The sequence below is a fragment of the Pelobates fuscus genome, chromosome 3 (genome assembly GCF_036172605.1).
Source record: "Pelobates fuscus isolate aPelFus1 chromosome 3, aPelFus1.pri, whole genome shotgun sequence".
NCBI classification, from domain to species: Eukaryota; Metazoa; Chordata; class Amphibia; order Anura; family Pelobatidae; genus Pelobates; species Pelobates fuscus.
In genome coordinates this window covers 36,400,745-36,418,443 of record NC_086319.1, presented here as the reverse complement: position 1 = coordinate 36,418,443, position 17,699 = coordinate 36,400,745, and the positions used below count along the sequence as shown (strand labels likewise).

General features: G+C 39.0%; 1 protein-coding gene across 1 annotated transcript; it reads left to right on the top strand.

Moving 5' to 3' along the window:
* Positions 1-1,465: 1,465 nt before the first annotated feature.
* Positions 1,466-14,588, top strand: LOC134600724 (mesotocin receptor-like). Its single transcript, XM_063445106.1, has 2 exons — positions 1,466-2,381; positions 14,333-14,588. Exons 1-2 carry the CDS (start codon positions 1,466-1,468, stop codon positions 14,527-14,529), a joined length of 1,113 nt encoding a protein of 370 aa, XP_063301176.1. The 3' UTR covers positions 14,530-14,588.
* Positions 14,589-17,699: the final 3,111 nt, after the last annotated feature.

Sequence of the window (17,699 nt, the reverse complement as noted above, 5' to 3'; positions counted from 1 at the left end):
AACACAATAAGTGAGATTACATTCACTTAAATAAAAAGATAAAATCATAAAATGTTTTAAAATTAATCAAAATAAAAAATAAAAATGGTATGCATGAATAAAATAGATACTATGTTGAAAGAAAAAAAACACAATTGAAAAAAAATTGAAAAATAAACATTGAAAAAAGTACAAGAAAATAAATAAATATATATAAATAATAATATTAAAATAAAAAAATAAAATTTGAATATAAAAAAGTAAAAGTAATATTGAAAAAAAATGCAAATAAAAGAAATGAAAATGGTATGGTCAAATATTACATTTAATAAAATAAAAACTTTACCAAAAAAAAGTGCAAAATCACATATGGTTAATGGACGGAGAGAATGCTGTATGCATTCTTGAGGGTAAGGCGATATGATTGAAAAGGTTGCCACCTCAGCAAATGCTTACCTGATCAAGTGTGACTTTAATATGCTGAACGGAATTACATGAATAGCCGTAGCTATTAAGTGTAACTCATAGTGGTCAAAAAACATGGCTTAACCGATATGGACATCTATCTCCTGTCTAAGGCCACTCAGCTGTGCACACTATCTCAATGAATAAAATAAATGATGAAATGTCAGTTTGGCTGCTGTTCACCTTGTCCTTTACCTATACTCAAAGCAAGAGTAAGAAGTTATGATACAGGTACCCACATCGGGTAACCTGACATGGGTATCTGTGCTATCTGTGCTCCGGTGCTCAGTGCTCACCCATTGGATTCACACCTGTTTGAATTCACTTTGAATTTTTGACAAATTACACTTTAGTGAGTAACTCTGTCAGGGTAATTGAGAAAACTTTGAATTGAAAAAGGATAGCACAATTTATGCAAACACGTACTGATTCTTCATGCCAGCTTGGCTATGTATGTTAACCTTAATTTTGCAATTTGTAAATCAATTCTCTACATTTGAATGTTTTGTGAATAACCCTGTCTGCATATCATAGAATGCAGGGTTTTTCAGTATGCTGTTTGGATGTATCTTGTCTCAGAATGCTGGCACTTTATCCCCAGTTTTTATATTTAGACAACACAAGTGCCTGTTCCAGTGAATTATAATTGACATTTATTTATTCCATGCTTTCGTCATATTTCATTATCCTCCGTTTTTTTTTGGTTTTTTTTCATTGGGAATTTTATTGGCTGGCCCATTAAATGATTCTAAAGAAAAAAAGTGAACAGCAATTGCACAGAGCTCCTAAAACTGGTAAGGAGGAGGAGTACACATCGAGCGAGAGCATTCTAACAAAGAACACAACCACTGCTGCAAGTCTATTCACACACAAGGAAGCTTCCTCTGCTTTGCTTTCCGAGGTAATACTTTTGTCTTTAAGTGATCCCGTGAAGCCACCATTATTACACCAATTTGGAGAAAATATAGCAGTCAACCTATCTCTGTACTCATTTTCCTTTATTTTGTTTGTTTGATTGACTATGAAGAACTGCTCGTTTCTTCTGCAAGAAAAGTATTTTCAGACAGAAACCCCTCTTTCTAACAGTGAAAAAAATATGAGCAGAATGCCAGATTCAAACAGCCGGGCTGATAGAGACGAACAGCTAGCTCACATTGAGATTGCAATTCTGGTAGTGATATTCTTGATAGCTTCTGTGGGAAACCTCACTCTCATTTTGGTATTATGGCAAAGAAGGAAAAAGCTATCTCGGATGCATGTGTTTATGTTACATTTAAGTTTCGCCGACTTGGTGGTGGCCTTTTTTCAAGTTTTTCCACAACTAATTTGGGATATTACAGATGTCTTCATTGGACCAGATCCCGTGTGCAGAATCGTAAAGTATTTGCAAGTTGTTGGGATGTTTGCGTCTACGTATATGATTGTAGTCATGACTGTGGACAGGTTTCAAGCAATCTGTTATCCGATGGTAACATTTCAAAAGAAACGATCTTTGTGGAATGCTGGAGTCAGTACGAGTTGGTGTATTTCCTTCATTTTCAGCATCCCGCAGTTGTTTATTTTTTCCAAGTCGGAAATCTCACCAGGCATTTCTGAATGCTGGGCTGAATTCATTTTACCTTGGGGCCCAATGGCGTACGTAACCTGGATTTTTATTGTTATCTTCTTCATTCCAGTGGTTACACTTACTGTATGCCAGATACAAATCTGTAGAACTATACAAATGAACATATACGTGAAGAAACACATTGACCTGGAGCGTAGGGATCAACCACAAAGTATAGCATCAAGGGCTAGTAGTATTAATTGCATATCAAAGGCAATGATCAAGACAGTGAAGATGAGCCTGGTGACCGTGTTTGCATATGTTTTGTGTTGGACACCATTCTTTATTGTCCAGCTATGGGCAGTTTGGTTTCCCAGTAGTCTTACCGAAAGTAAGTTTTTATCTTCCTTTTCCATTACTTGATTTCCACTGATCCATTATTTGAATGTCCTATGGAAAATTATGTCTTAGCAGTTCTGAAATAAAATACACAATATACTAAGTGGATTAGCAACATGGGTGAATTGTCTGGCAGGGACGTCACTACGTGGCTTGGAGTGGGTTACAGCCCCAAATGTTGGACTCTTTGGTCCCGTATCTTTTTGGCAGGTGGGTTGATGTGAAACCCTTTGTATGGTTAACTAATATGCTAGGAGTGACAGTAGCACAGTTTTGATAGAGAGGTGCATTGTGCCTCTGCATCTCTATCACTATCGACCCATAGACCTCAACCCAATGTGCAAACCAAGCAAGGGGAGCAACTTGGCAGCAATAGCCACACAGAGATTTGGGGGCTAAACAGCTGAAATCCAGGCAGTGTGAGTGAGACTCAGGAAGAAGGGTCAGGGCAGGTAACTGACTGGCCAAAGGTAAGGCTTTCATTCAGTATTTATATGGCAGAGCCTTGCAGCTATAGGTCCTGCAACAGTTAACCAGCCACCACCGCCTGCCTTCTCCTCTGCAAGAGTACAACCGTTAACCTATAGTTAGTTAGATATCTAGAACGAGAGATTGTATTTTTATATTATGTGCATGTGTGAGCATTTTTTCCCCATATGCCTGGGTCTGTGTGTGCTTATGTGTGCCTATATGTGTATATATATATATATATATATATGTGTGTGTATATATATATATATATATATATATATATATGTACCTGTGTGTGCTTTGTCTGTGTTTATGTATGTATGTGTGAGTTTCTGCCTTTGTGTGCCTGTACGTGTATCTCTCTATATATATATGCTGTGAGCATATATATGTATGTGTCTGTCTGTACGTATTAATGAGTGTGTCAGCAAGTGAATATTGCAAGGGTAGAGTTTGAAGGAGGATAAGGATGGTGCTTTGGGTAGGAAGCCATCAAATTTTATTTTGGACTCATATTTTTAGCTCTGTCCATTTTAAGCATTTAAAGGGACACTCTAAGCATCAAAACCACTACATCTTAATGCATAAACCTAATGTAAATTGTAAACATTGGCGTTTATATTTGTCAGACAATTTGCTTCTAGTAGCTCTCAATCAGACAGTCACTTAATAGTTAAAGCTTTCAATAATTGGAAGTCTTTGTATTCAACATCATCACACCTGGCATAATGCACAACAATGAGCAATGCCGAACACTGATACTTCTCCACATAGAGAAGTATTGAGATAATGTCCCCTATGAGAAGTGACAGATTGGCACTGTGTGGGAATTATTATATGCACACAGAAGGGTCCCAATGCTCCTCTATGAGAAGCATTGGATTGGCCCAGGATCACTGATGGTCTCACAATGTGAGAAGCATCTGCTGCAGTGAGACGTGGATTGCTCTGGATTAGAGGTGAATTATAAGAATTTTACATTTCAAAAAAAGGGCCCTGGGTCTAATCTTTAAAATAAACACTGTAATGTTATAAATAAATATAAATATCCTCATCCTTTAACCCTTTTCTGACACTAGGGCGTGCTATGCTGTCCAATAAAAGTAGGCCTTTAACGTTGTTGGGGCAGCATAGGACGCCCCAACGATTTAGCTTTGCCTGATCGGGGGACCTGCCTGATAACCCAGGTTCCCCTGCAGTCTATCTGAATCACCGAGTCCCGTGACACTGCGACTTGGATAGGCTGCAAGGGTATTGCCTGGGTTGTCAGGCAGGTCCCCCAATATATAATTAATACACAAATTATCCAATTATAAATAAATACATTTAAATTTACACTTATAATTAAATTATATATATTAATATCAAAATACACTTAGAAAGAAATTAGTAATTTATCGTCATTGACTGAAAGCAGCTGTCTACACCCACTTGCGGTGCAAACATGCTGTATCTCCCACCTGACCACCAGGGAATCAGAATCGCCCTCTCTAGCCAAAGGTAAAGCTTTGGGAGGGGGGATACACTTTTATACATCCTCTGTCACCCACTACAGCCCCTGTCACTCCATTACAGCCCTGTCACCCCGATACAGCCCCAATCATCCCAGTATAGCCTCTGTCATCGCATTACAATCCTGTCACCCACTATAGGCCATGTCACCCAACCACAGCCCTTGTTAGCCCAGTATAGACCCTGTAACCACAGTATAACTCCTGCCACCCCACTACAGCCTCAGTCACCCCACTACAAACCTGTCTCCCAACTACTGCTCCTGCTTCCCAGTATAGTCCCTATCAACTCAGTGTAGTTACTATCACCCCACTATAGATTCTGTCACCCCACTAGAGCTCCTGTCACCCCAGTATAGCCCTGTCACCCCACTATAGCCCCTGTCACCCCTCTATAGCCCCTGTCATGCTAGTAGAGCCCTGTCACCATGATGACAGCCCCTGCCATGCCACTACAGCCCCTGTAACCCCACTACAACCCTGTCACGCTACTACAGCCCTTGTCACCCAGTATAGCCCCTATATACTCCATATAAGCCCACTATAACCATAAACTATAAATGCAACACAACAAGCAGCCACCCCCAGACATGCAACACCCAGGGCTGGATAAACATAGAGGCTGATGGAGGCTGCAAGAGTATTGCCTGGGTTGTCAGGCAGGTCCCCCAATATATAATTAATAAAAAATTATCCAATTATAAATAAATACATTTAAATTTACACTTATAATTAAATTATATATATATATATTAATATCAAAATACACTTAGAAAGAAATTAGTAATTTATCGTCGTCGACTGAAAGCAGCTGTCTACACCCACTTGCGGTGCAAACATGCTGTATCTCCCACCTGACCACCAGGGAATCAGAATCGCCCTCTCTAGCCAAAGGTAAAGCTTTGGGAGTGGGGATACACTTTTATACATCCTCTGTCACCCACTACAGCCCCTGTCACTCCATCACAGCCCTGTCACCCCAGTATAGCCCTGTCACCCCACTATAGCCTCTGTCACCCCTCTATAGCCCCTGTCATTCTAGTAGAGCCCTGTCACCCTAATGACAGCCCCTGCCATGCCACTACAGCCCCTGTAACCCCACTGCAACCCTGTCACGCTACTACAGCCCTTGTCACCCAGTATAGCCCCTATATACTCCATATAAGTCCACTATAACCATAAGCTATAAATGCAACACAACAAGCAGCCACCCCCAGACATGCAACACCCAGGGCTGGATAAACATAGGGGCTGATGGAGCTGCAGCTCCAGGCCCATTCCTAAGGAATAGGCTCATTGATTAATATATATATATATATATATATATATATATATTAATCATACTCTTCACATACTCTTGCTTAAGTATAGAAACATAAAAGGGATGTAGGGGAACAACCTGGTGTGGACTGGCTGACAGTGAAATTAGTTAAGGTAAAGCTGACTTTGCTGCTTCAGTCTCTCTAACACTGTGGCATGTTCCCTTTCTTCTGCATTCACTACATACATTTTTTTTGTCCCAGACTGTATAACAGGAACTTCTGCCTACTAGTGAGAAGGTTAGGAGAGGAGTGGACCAGCGAGTGTTAGAGGACAGTCCTTAGAAAGCGCATCATCAGCTAGCACATCATTAGACACATTTATGTCAAGCTCAGGGTGCTGTCTGCATAGTATGCCCTTAGTTGGCCAGCATGCATGATTGGCAGGCAGCCTGATGTACATTCACACCAGGCTGACCATATAATTATTTATGCAGACACGCCCCCTTTTTGGGCATGTTTGTCCTTGTTGGCAATTCTGGTTACGTGATTCACATTAGTAGCCCACCCTTTTACCCCGCCCACCGACATCTTGCTTCACCAGATACTGCTGTTAGGGGGTATGGATTTACATGAAAGATGAAAGTGAGGTATTAGCATAGGGTATTTTTTCTGCTGATAGCTATATCCTGTGTGTTTTCCTCCAGCACCTCCTCCACCAGATACATGGCGCTTGGGAGGTTTGACTTTTTTAATGTTTTCTGTCGATAAGATTCTGTAATTAGGCATATCATAATTCTCAGCACCAGGCCCAATAGGCTCTTAATCCGGCCCTGGCAACACCACAAGAAACCTACACACACATACACACATACCTCTCCCAGCTTAACCCATAAAGGTAATTATTGCAGTTTATAAAAAAAAAAAACTGCAATAATTAATTACCTTTATGGGTTAACTAAACCTCTAGTGGCTGTCTACCAGCCGCGCATGTGCATTAGGTCTCCCCTGCCAGCTGACGTCGGCGGTGGAGGAGAAGAGGCAGAGCCAAGCCTGGACCCAGGTAAGTGACAGAAGGGGCTTTAACGCCTTCTGCACAGGGGAGGAGTTGGTGGTTTCTATAGGGTGCTATAGTGTCAGGAAAACAGCTCTGTTTTTCTGGCACTATATTTCCATTTAACCTTTTTTTTTCCCATGTGAAATTGCTAACGATATCATAGCCTCATTCCGTTCAAGCACATTCTGGGAACACATTGCAAATGAAAAGGAGAAATAGAAACACTGTTTAATTTCTCCTGTTATCTGAATGCTCTCTATTAACTGACGGCCAGGCGACGCGTAAAGGACAGAGCTTATAACAATGACTGCCGGGGAGTTAAAATGGATTTACTGACTTACAGAATATAACGGTATTGATTTTAACATTTCATTTAATTTTTTTCACATCTCACAAATACGTATTTGTAAAGTATAGGCAATAAGTCAACATTATGTTTAAACTCCTAGAAAATTACAATTTCCCCTTTCCTTACTTTCAATACACAGCATGCCCTGATTACAACAGTGTAGGTTAATATTATGACCGCATACTGTATATGTAACTGTGCATAGAATTGTAAAAAAAAGCATGTATTGCCGTAAATGCAGTGTTAGACTAGCCCACAGTTAAACAATGGTTTTACATAAAATAGCTCTTTACAGTACACATCGCTCTGTAAATGTTCTTTTTTTTGGCCTAGGATTTACAATTTTCAAACTGTGCTTAATTTTAATCAATTAAAGAGACACTATGGTCACTAGAACAACTACACTTACACAACTACAGCTTATTGTATTTGTTCTGTTGAGTAGAATCATTACCTTCAGGCTTTTTGCTGTAAACACTGTATTTTCAGAGAAAATGCAATGTTTACATTACAGCCTAGGGATACATCCACTAACCACTCCTAAGATGGCTACTAGAGGTGCTTCCTGGGGCAGTGCTGCACAGTGTGACTGACATTTAGTGTCTCCACCCTCTGCCCCTGATCTGCCCCCTTTACAGTCACATCCAATCTAATGGGAAAGCATTGTGATTGGCTCAGATCGCTACTACTGATTATGTCAGCCAAGCAGGCAGATCAGGGGCAGAGACAGCAGCAGCAGACTGAATTAAAAGTTAGATTTTACTACAGTGAGGGGAAAAAAGTATTTGATCCCCTGCTGATTTTGAACATTTGCCCAATGACACAGAAATGATCAGTCTATAATTTTAATGGTAAGTGTATTTTAATAGTGAAAGACAGAATAACAAAAAAAAAGAAAAATTCCAGGAAAACGCATGTCAAAAAAGTTATAAATTGATTTGCATGTCAATGAGTAAAATTAGTATTTGACTCCTTCGACTTAGTACGTGGTGGCAAAACCATTGTTGGCGGTACAGTTGTCCTGTCCCCTTAGCAGAAAAACACCCCCAAAGCATTATGTTTCCACCTCCATGTTTGATGGTGTTCTTGGGGTCATAGGCAGCATTCCTCCTCCTCCTCCAAACACGGCGAGTTAAGTTGATGCCAAAGAGCTTGATTTGGTCTCATCTGACCACAACACTCTTACCCAGTTCTCCTCTGAATCATTCAGATGTTCATTGGCAAACTTTAGACGGCTTGTATATGTGCTTTCTTGAGCAGGGGGACCTTGCAGGCGTTGCAGGATTTCAGTCCTTCATGGTGTAGTGTGTAACCAATTGTGTTCTTGGTGACTATGGTCCCAGCTGTCTTGAGATCATTAACAATATCCTCCCCTGTAGTGTTCCTTTAATACCAAAGCAGCACAATTTAGGACAAAAGCTCAGAATTGAAAAAAAATGTAAGCAATTTTTATAATCCTTATGGTCATATATTTTGCTACTTAAAAGAATACACCAAGCACCATATCCACTACAACACAATTTAGTGGATATGGTGCCAGGAGTGCCTTGGAAGACCCCCTCCTATTGTTAAGGGTCAGACCATTTTTGAAAGGTTTGACTTCTTACTTGGAGTCTGCTGGGCGCCGCTCCATGCCTTGACTACTGCCCAGTGAGAGCCGGAATCTTTCAACACTGAACTAAGCCCAGCAGTGCAGGGAGTGATAAATCAAACCATTACAACAGTTTCACTCTTTAAAATAGGAGGACACATGAATCCTGGTGGTTATGCGGCTTAGAGTGCTGATTAGTTGCTGCTCCTCCCCTCTGCTCCTTCCTATGCAGAGTTGGAAACACTTTTTACTGAGATAAGCACAGCAGGGCAGCACTTAGCTCACTGGCTGAGAGTGATCAGCTCTCAGCCAGTCAGGTAACACTACATTGTCTGAACTAAAGGTAAACAATAGTGCCAGGAATACAAAGTTTACAAATAAGATAAATTGGCGCAAAATTCAAACTGATAGACAAAAAAAGTATATAATAATAAAATAAAATAAAAGAAGCAGCACCAGCAATGTACCCTGGTAAAATGGTACTAAGTTATACAGAAAAGAGAAAAGTGCTAGTGCGCTAAAAAATGTATAGAGACACCTCTAAAATATTCAAGTGACTCTCCAAATGTAAATAGTGGTTATAACAGAGACCCAGAGACAAGTATGTGCACCCAACACACTGACACAAATATACTTATAGCCTGTCAATGTTGGTAGCTGGGTACTTGGAGAAATTATCACCACTCTGCTCTCTCTTCCCAATATGGTTCCCCATGGTATGCAAGTAGGATATTAAAACCTCCACTTGTGAGCCAGTGGTCTGTTTCAGTGGCAAAGGTGACCGACCATGTGAATTCTCACTGACCCAGTCAGCAGCATTCACTTCTCTGTAGAATGCAAGTCAACGTATAATCATATAGGCGCCTCCTTGGGTCCAAGGGTTGGATATAGCCAGCAGCAAAGAGAAGACAGGGATGGGGGGCTCACTCAGTGGAGGGAGAGCAGCTGATCTGAGAGGTGACCTGAGAGGTGATCTGAGAGGTGAGAATTCACATGGTCGGTCACCTTTGCCACTGAAACAGACCACTGGCTCACAAGTGGAGGTTTTAATATCCTACTTGCATACCATGGGGAACCATATTGGGAAGAGAGAGCAGAGTGGTGATAATTTCTCCAAGTACCCAGCTACCAACATTGACAGGCTATAAGTATATTTGTGTCAGTGTGTTGGGTGCACATACTTGTCTCTGGGTCTCTGTTATAACCACTATTTACATTTGAGGAATACAAAGTTGTTTTCCTGTCACTATAGCTCCCTTGCGCCACCTCCTCCCCCGTGGTACAGAAGCAGTTAAAAACCCCTTCTGTGACTTAGCTTTAAAACCTCGTCTGTGATTCCAGCGCCAATGTCTCTCGACATCAGACCATGGGGGGACCTGCAACACTCTCGTATTAGGACTCCCCCCCCCCCCCCCCAAAGGAACGCATTGTATAATGCTTTTCTCTGGGGCTTTGGTGACTCTGGATGCATAGCGTGAGAACGTCCAGTGTCAGTTAGGCAACCAAAAGTCACCTAATTACCTGGAGGTCCCTCTAGTGGCTGTCTCATAGAGCTTGCAGGCAATTATTGCAGTTTATTAAAAACCTGCAATAATTACCACTGCATGGTTAAGGGACCTGGGACACTGTATCAAGACCACTTCAATGAGCTGAAATGGTCTGGGTGCCTGTAGTGTCCCTCTAACTCAGGAGAGCCAACAGAAGCTTCTCTATAGTAAGTAGTGGTGGCAAAGAGCAGTGCCTAATGGACCCCCAGAGGTCGAACCATTCTATAATGGTTTAACTAAATACAAAGGGGGATGCCAAGGCTTTCCTAGTGAGTTGTAGTTGTTATGGTGCTTGGAGTGTTCCTTGAATATATACCTTTACCAAACCCCACAACATCTTGTATAGCATGCTGAGAATGATAAATGTGTTCATTTAAAATAAGGCCCTGAACTAAATGAACTATAGAGATAGACTTAACATCATGGATAAACATGTTACCATTATATTGATGTTTAAAACGTACAAAATCCATTGGTAATACGGGGGCAAACAATCTAATCAAAACTACACTTTGTAATGTACGAATGAAAAGATCAATACTCCTGCTTGCTCTGAGCCACACTATTACAAAGGTTTAAGGAGATCTTCAGTCTTTAGCTTCGATAACATTGTATCATGTTTGCACTGCACATCTAATTCTGAAGACAAACTTACCTCTTTCAAAAGACTGTCTCTTGGGTTTTGGTATTTAAGTCCCGGACTTGGTGTAACACTGTAAATCTAAGCTGGAGTATGAAAGCAGAATTTCTGAAGATCCTGTTTGTTTTGTAAGCTGATGTGTGCTTTCAAGTCTATCTATTCCTAAATAAACGCTGTAAACATTGCCTTTAACTAGTGGTTGCAAGGGTAATAAAAAGATCTCTGATTGAAATGTTGCTATGGCACTAATCGAAATGTCAAACTCAAATATATATATATATATGGTTCTTTTTTATTAAATATGTTTCTTCATGATTGTTGTTTTCCTTGGATTAATCTCCGGTAAATGAATGCCTTGCATTTGCTCTAGAAATTGACATTGAGAAAAAAACAACCATCTGTATATGTTCTTCTTCTGTAAGTTTATCATCTGTGCTTGTTTCCAAGGTTTTATATTATGCAAGATGTACAAAAGAAGACGGTCACTGCAACACAAGACAAATATAGGGTAATTCACTAAAGCCCGAAAGGCTCTGTACCGAATGGGTCAAAACCATTCGATGCTCTATGAGCCATCCGGAATTATAAACCCGGACATAGTTCAAATTTTTTAACAAAGTCTGGATTTTGCAGTCCAGGCTCTGAAAAAGCCAGATTTCAGCTGTAACGTAAGCTACAGTGCAGCTTAAAGCGGCACTGTCTCGCCAAACTTACCTTTCTCCTAGTTTTCTTTAAAACATAAGACAAAGTGGGGACTACTTTATCTTATGTATTCTTCCTAAGCTTGACTTTCTTTGACCAAAGGAGGAGCTTAATTCAGAGCCATTTCCCGTGTCAAAGAAAGTTTTCCTTCAAAGCTCACACTCCTCCTTGACATAGGAAATGGATCTGACTTAAGCTCCTCCTTTGGTCAACGAAAGTCAAGTGTAGGAATAATACATTAAACAAAGTTTAGGGGCTAGTCAGTAATGCTTCTTTTTAACACCAAACTTTGTATAAATGTGGATTGGGATAGTGGTAGACTGCATCTAGCTGTGTGGTCAAAAATATAGCTTACCACAGCCACTGGGTCTGAATTTTAGCCATCCGACTGCACCCAGTCCAGCTGAAATATGGACCATATCTGTTGCAGAGGTAAAGGGACAAGAACAGTGCATCTAGACCACTTCAATGAGATGGTCTGGGTGCCTATTGTGTCCCTTTAATTAGGAATGATTTTCCTTTTTAAGACACCATTTCAACTTGTATGGTTTTACCTTTTTATTTACTATATTTTGCTCTTTGTTTCAGTTTTTATCATAAAAAAATGAGTCAAATTCAGTTAGAAATCATGATGCTTATATGTTTAACATTTAAAAGTGTATCTCATTGTAAATCAGAATAAGGTTCATATTTGTAGACCAAGGGATTGTGAATCTTAGTCTAAAATAGGAAAGTTGAAACAATAGCCGAGTTCTAAAAATTTCTACCAATTTTTATGCATTTTTATTGTATTGTACAGATAATGCATTTCAAATATATGCAAAACAACCGATTTAAAATAATGAACGATAAAATAAAATCTGCAATTATTTCACAGTCTTTACATATATTGTAAGTTAGCACTGCCCAAACAATGACTTGATCACAATCAAATTTGTTCTAACTTCTGCCCCATATCACAACCTTCCTTTGCTTCATAGAGCAGCTTATATTTAAAGAGAAACTTTAGTTCCAGGTAAACAAACTCTGGTTTAGCTCTGCTCATGCTCCTCTCCCCGCCGACGTCCGCCAGCGGGGGAGAGCTAATGGGCATGGCCGCGCTCGCATTACGATTTCCCCATAGGAAAGCATTATTCAGTGTTTTCTTGTGGGGATTTCGGCGACGCTGTAAGTCCTCATGCATAGCGTGAGGACGTCCAGCGTCATTTTAGAAGGCCAAAAGTCGTCTAAGAACCCGGAAGTCCCTCTAGTGGCTGTCTGTTAGACAACCACTAGAGGAGGACTTAACCCTAGCAGGTAATTATTGCAGTTTATAAAAACTGCAATAATTACATGCTCAGGCTAAAGGGTGATGGGAGTTGCACACAGACCACTTGAGTGAGCTGAAGTGGTCTGGGTTCCTACAGTGTCCCTTTAACCATCTAACTAACATTCTCAATTCCAACTCTCCCCTTGACCCCTTGACCCTTTTAAATCTGGTTTCCTTTCTTCACTCTACTAAAACAGTCCTACTAAAGGGACTTATGATTTACTAACCACTAGATCCAAAGGTTATTACTCTTTTTTGACTCCTGAACCTTTTAGCTGCTTTGGACAGTATTGCCCACTCACTCTTTCTTCAAGCCGTCCATAACCTTGGCCTTCAAAACATCATTCTTGGTTGGTTCCCATCATATTCCTTAAATAGTTCAGTTAGGTTCTCATTATCCAGGTCTACTTTTTCCCAACCTGTCTCAATTTGAGTCCCCCAAGACTACCTTCTTGACTCCCTTTTGCATTCTTTTTGTTTTCTGTTGGAGTTTATACAGATCACCAGTGGAGACATGTGAAATATTATTATTATTTTTTAAAAAAAAATTAAATAGAGCCACCTGACCGGCGAAACGTGCTTTGGGGTTCTGAACTGAACTAAACTTGCAGCGATACACTGACGCCGATGTTTCAATTTTTGTACAATAGAAGACTAATGCAGCACAAGGATCTCTAACTACAAGTTGCAATCGGTTCTGTTCATACCACTAGATAGCTAGATTACTTTCTATTCACGATAGTACAGGTGCCCTCGAAGACACAAGTTAGCTACAGGGTTACCTGTAACCTGTACAGGGTTACCTTTGCAGCTTTTTACTAGATTTTTACTTTTTAGTCATCATTTATTTTTGACAATTTAGTCGATATGCCCTCTTTCTTTTCGTTTTGTTACATATACACTGAACAAAATTATAAACAACACTTTTGTTTTTGCCCCCATTTTTCATGAGCTGAACTCAAAGATCTAAGACTTTTTCTATGTACACAAAAGGCCTAGTTCTCTCAAATATAGTTCACATATCTGTCTAAATCTGTGTTAGTGAGCACTTCTCCTTTGCCGAGATAATCCATCCACCTCACAGGTGAGGCATATCAACATGCTGACTAGATGGTATGATTATTGCAAAGGTGTGCCTTAGGCTGACCACAAGGAACAAGTGTTGGAACATTATTGGGTAGTGGGTGCTTACTTTCACTTATTTCCTAATAGTTTGTAGTTATTTTCCAGCATAAGGATCTTAGCACATCAGCATGGAAGTATTCCCATAAAGTAACTAAAATAATGGCTTGTCCATGCGTTTGCTGGCCATTACAATATGCAGAAGATGTTAGCAGCATTACAAAACTGAAACAAGTCTTGTTTTTGATTTGTGAAATGATTTTAATGTCACATCTGCTAAGTAATAAAAAATAAAATATTATGGCAATTTTTAATACAAAAAAAAAAAAAGTAGAACACATCAGTATTTCTTTAATTAATCGTTTTCCAAATCCTTTTTTTTTAGATGCTGTGTTCACCATTGTAATGCTGCTCGGAAGCTTGAACAGCTGTGTCAACCCCTGGATATATATGTATTTTTGTGGTCACATTCCACAATGCATAAAGAAAGTAAAACATCTTTCGATGCACTATGAATCTGCAATAACTGCCAGTATCAATTTGAGAGACAGAGATTGTGATGAAAAATCCACTTTTGTATAAACATCTCATTTCACGCAACATATTATGCTTGAATTCTGTGTCATTTTCTTCTGATCAATCGAAACAACATAACAAACATATTACGATCCCTATACATCTTCAGTCAGTGATTACTGGAGGCAAAAGTTACTAATAACAAATCAAACCGTTACACAGTTCTTAAACAGGATTTTATTTTTACCAAACTCTGAATTTAAATCCAAAACTGAGGCTTAAATAGCTATTGGGCAAATATTGTCCAGTTCAGCCACGGCCAATGGTTTTAATACAGCCTCAGTTTACCCATTCTGATTTTATTTTGATACATTTTGAACCTAAGTGATTAACCGTGAAAGTGAACATGTCATTTATTAGCAATGTTATTAAATAGTAGTGGATAATGTGTGTCTACATGTAATGTGAACTTGTTCTTATAGTGTCTGTGCAATGTGAGCAAGTTCTAATTGTTGTGCATATCATGTTTATATTTAATGGGAACCTGCTCTGATAGTTGGGCATAACATGTCAATACATCATGTAAACACTCTCTAATTGTAGTAAATAACATATCTATCATTTGAACACTTTCTAATAATAGTACATAATCCATGTTTATATGTCACATGAACACGTTCTAATAGTTGTACATAACTTGTCAATATATTACATGAACACATTCTAAATATGTCATGGGGGAACCCATTCTAATAGTGTATAATATGTCAATATGTCGTTGGAACCCATTCTAATAGTAGTGAATAATATGTTAATATGTCATGGGGGAACCCATTCTAATAGTAGTGAATAATATATCAATATGTTATGGGGGAACCCATTCTAATAGTGCATAATATGTTAATATGTCATTGGAACCCATTCTGATAGTAGTGAATAATATGTTAATATGTCATGGGGGAACCCATTCTAATAGTAGTGAATAATATATCAATATGTTATGGGGGAACCCATTCTAATAGTGCATAATATGTTAATATGTCATTGGAACCCATTCTGATAGTAGTGAATAATATGTTAATATGTCATGGGGGAACCCATTCTAATAGTAGTGAATAATATATCAATATGTCATGGGGGAACCCATTCTAATAGTGCATAATATGTTAATATGTCATTGGAACCCATTCTAATAGTAGTGAATAATATGTCAATATGTCATGGGGAACCCATTCTAATAGTAGTGTATAATGTGTCTGCATGTCATGTACACATGTTCTATAATGGTTATCAGTATTTATATATTATTAATATTATAGATATCACTAATTTTCCCTGTTGACATGTACAGTGGAATTCAAGAAATAGAATTACTGGGGGCGGTGCTTGACCGCCATACTGACCAGAAGCAGAAAGAACGTGCTCTGCATCTAAATTGGTTTAATGCCTTTAAAAGGGATACCCCAACTAATATCTTGCCTCAGGCCTAGACCTGATAGTGTTTTGGATCAACCGGGTAATTTGCTAACGCTGTCCTGCATTCTGCAGCCACGAAGCTCCAATAGTTCTGAAGTGCGGCCTGGCGTTGGCCCGCCTGGGTTTTGCGGCCGACCTCCTCTGGTTGAAATGAGTCCCATATCCCTCTTCTTGGGTCGATGGGGGTTATCCTGGTCACCATCGCTGTACAACCTGATACTTACCTGCAGAAGCGACATGAGCAATTACCCCTTCTGAGATGATTTGAGCTTTCTGCAATCTCATCTGAAGCCTACATTCCAGGATGGCCACCGCTGAGGAACCAGTGGTTATACAAGCCCACGTGACAAGTGCCCCCTACAAACTGAGCCAAACTGAACCTTCAAGTGGAGACGTGTATATATGGAATTATAGATGGAACTTCCATATGAGTAAATGAAAGAGATAACTAGCCTTTTTCTATGCAGAACTGTCTGCTTTTAGTTAGTAAACACAATTGCTAGTTGATTGGTTGAATGGTTGATTGGTTGCATAATGATAAACAGGGTTATTTACTAACGTAAATTCTTGGTAATTCTATGTCATTTCAAAGTGATTTTAAGATTTTAAGCAACAATTTCCAAACTGAAAACATTGCTGACGTGCAGAATTTTTCTAATTCAACTGTTTTCCTATACTTTGAATTTACTTTTAATTCCCATGAATCCAACTTTTACTGAACAGCATAAAATGCACGTTAGTATTATTGAAGCAAAAGTTAACATGTTATTGTGTTTTTAAGATAGCTCTTGACATTTGGCCTCTCTTCAATCTACGAGGTCAATATTAGGGATGTAAAGCAGAGACTTGTGTAAGTGTGGTAAAAGTTAGTTATAATGTTACTATGGTGTATATTTTATTGATATTTTTTTTTTACAGTCCTGTAACGACATGTATATGTATTGAAAATTCTTTGGTTTGTACCGTCATAAAGTCTGCTGCTCTTGGTAGCAATTGGAACCTTATAATCAGAATTGCTTGGAGTTATAAGAACGCTAGAAACTCATTGTCGGCCAATAGCCGTTATATTACTGTATAGTGTAGCCTCTGTCCTATGACACATATTAATAAACATTTTTCAGCACGGTCTGATATTCAAAACCCAAGTGTAAGTTCTCATTTTAATGAATTTTCTTTTAGAAACAGATTTACAGATAAATTAACCAGACATCTAAATGTAACTTTATTTAACTGTATATTTAGAATTATGTATTTTTAAAACTTGTGTTACTGTAACTTCACAGAGACTCAGAATCATATCCAGGGTACACTTGGCACCATAACCACTTCAGCAGGCGTTTCTTTGCAGAGAGAGCAGAGTTGCATCTATTAACATGCATTGTACCTTTTTGTACTATTATATCATTTCGTTTTCTCATATCCTTCCTAGTTTGCATATCTTCATTTGCTTAGCTGTGTTCTTGTATTTGTCCTGCAAAACATCTGCATACCATTAGCATAAACTAAAAGTCCAGGGAAGAATATCCAGATTATTTCTTATATGCAAGCTGCCAGTGAGGTGCAATCTCCATATTTTATATCGTTTTCATTGGCAGTATTATGCAAAACATATGGCCCTGTTCACCGAGTTAGACAGTTTAAAATGCATGATAAATACACAATTATTTTGCTAGGTGGGATGATTTGCTGGAACATAACGTAATCCATGTACATCTTCTGTTTATGTTTTGCTAATTTTTAGAAACATGTATATTAGTTAC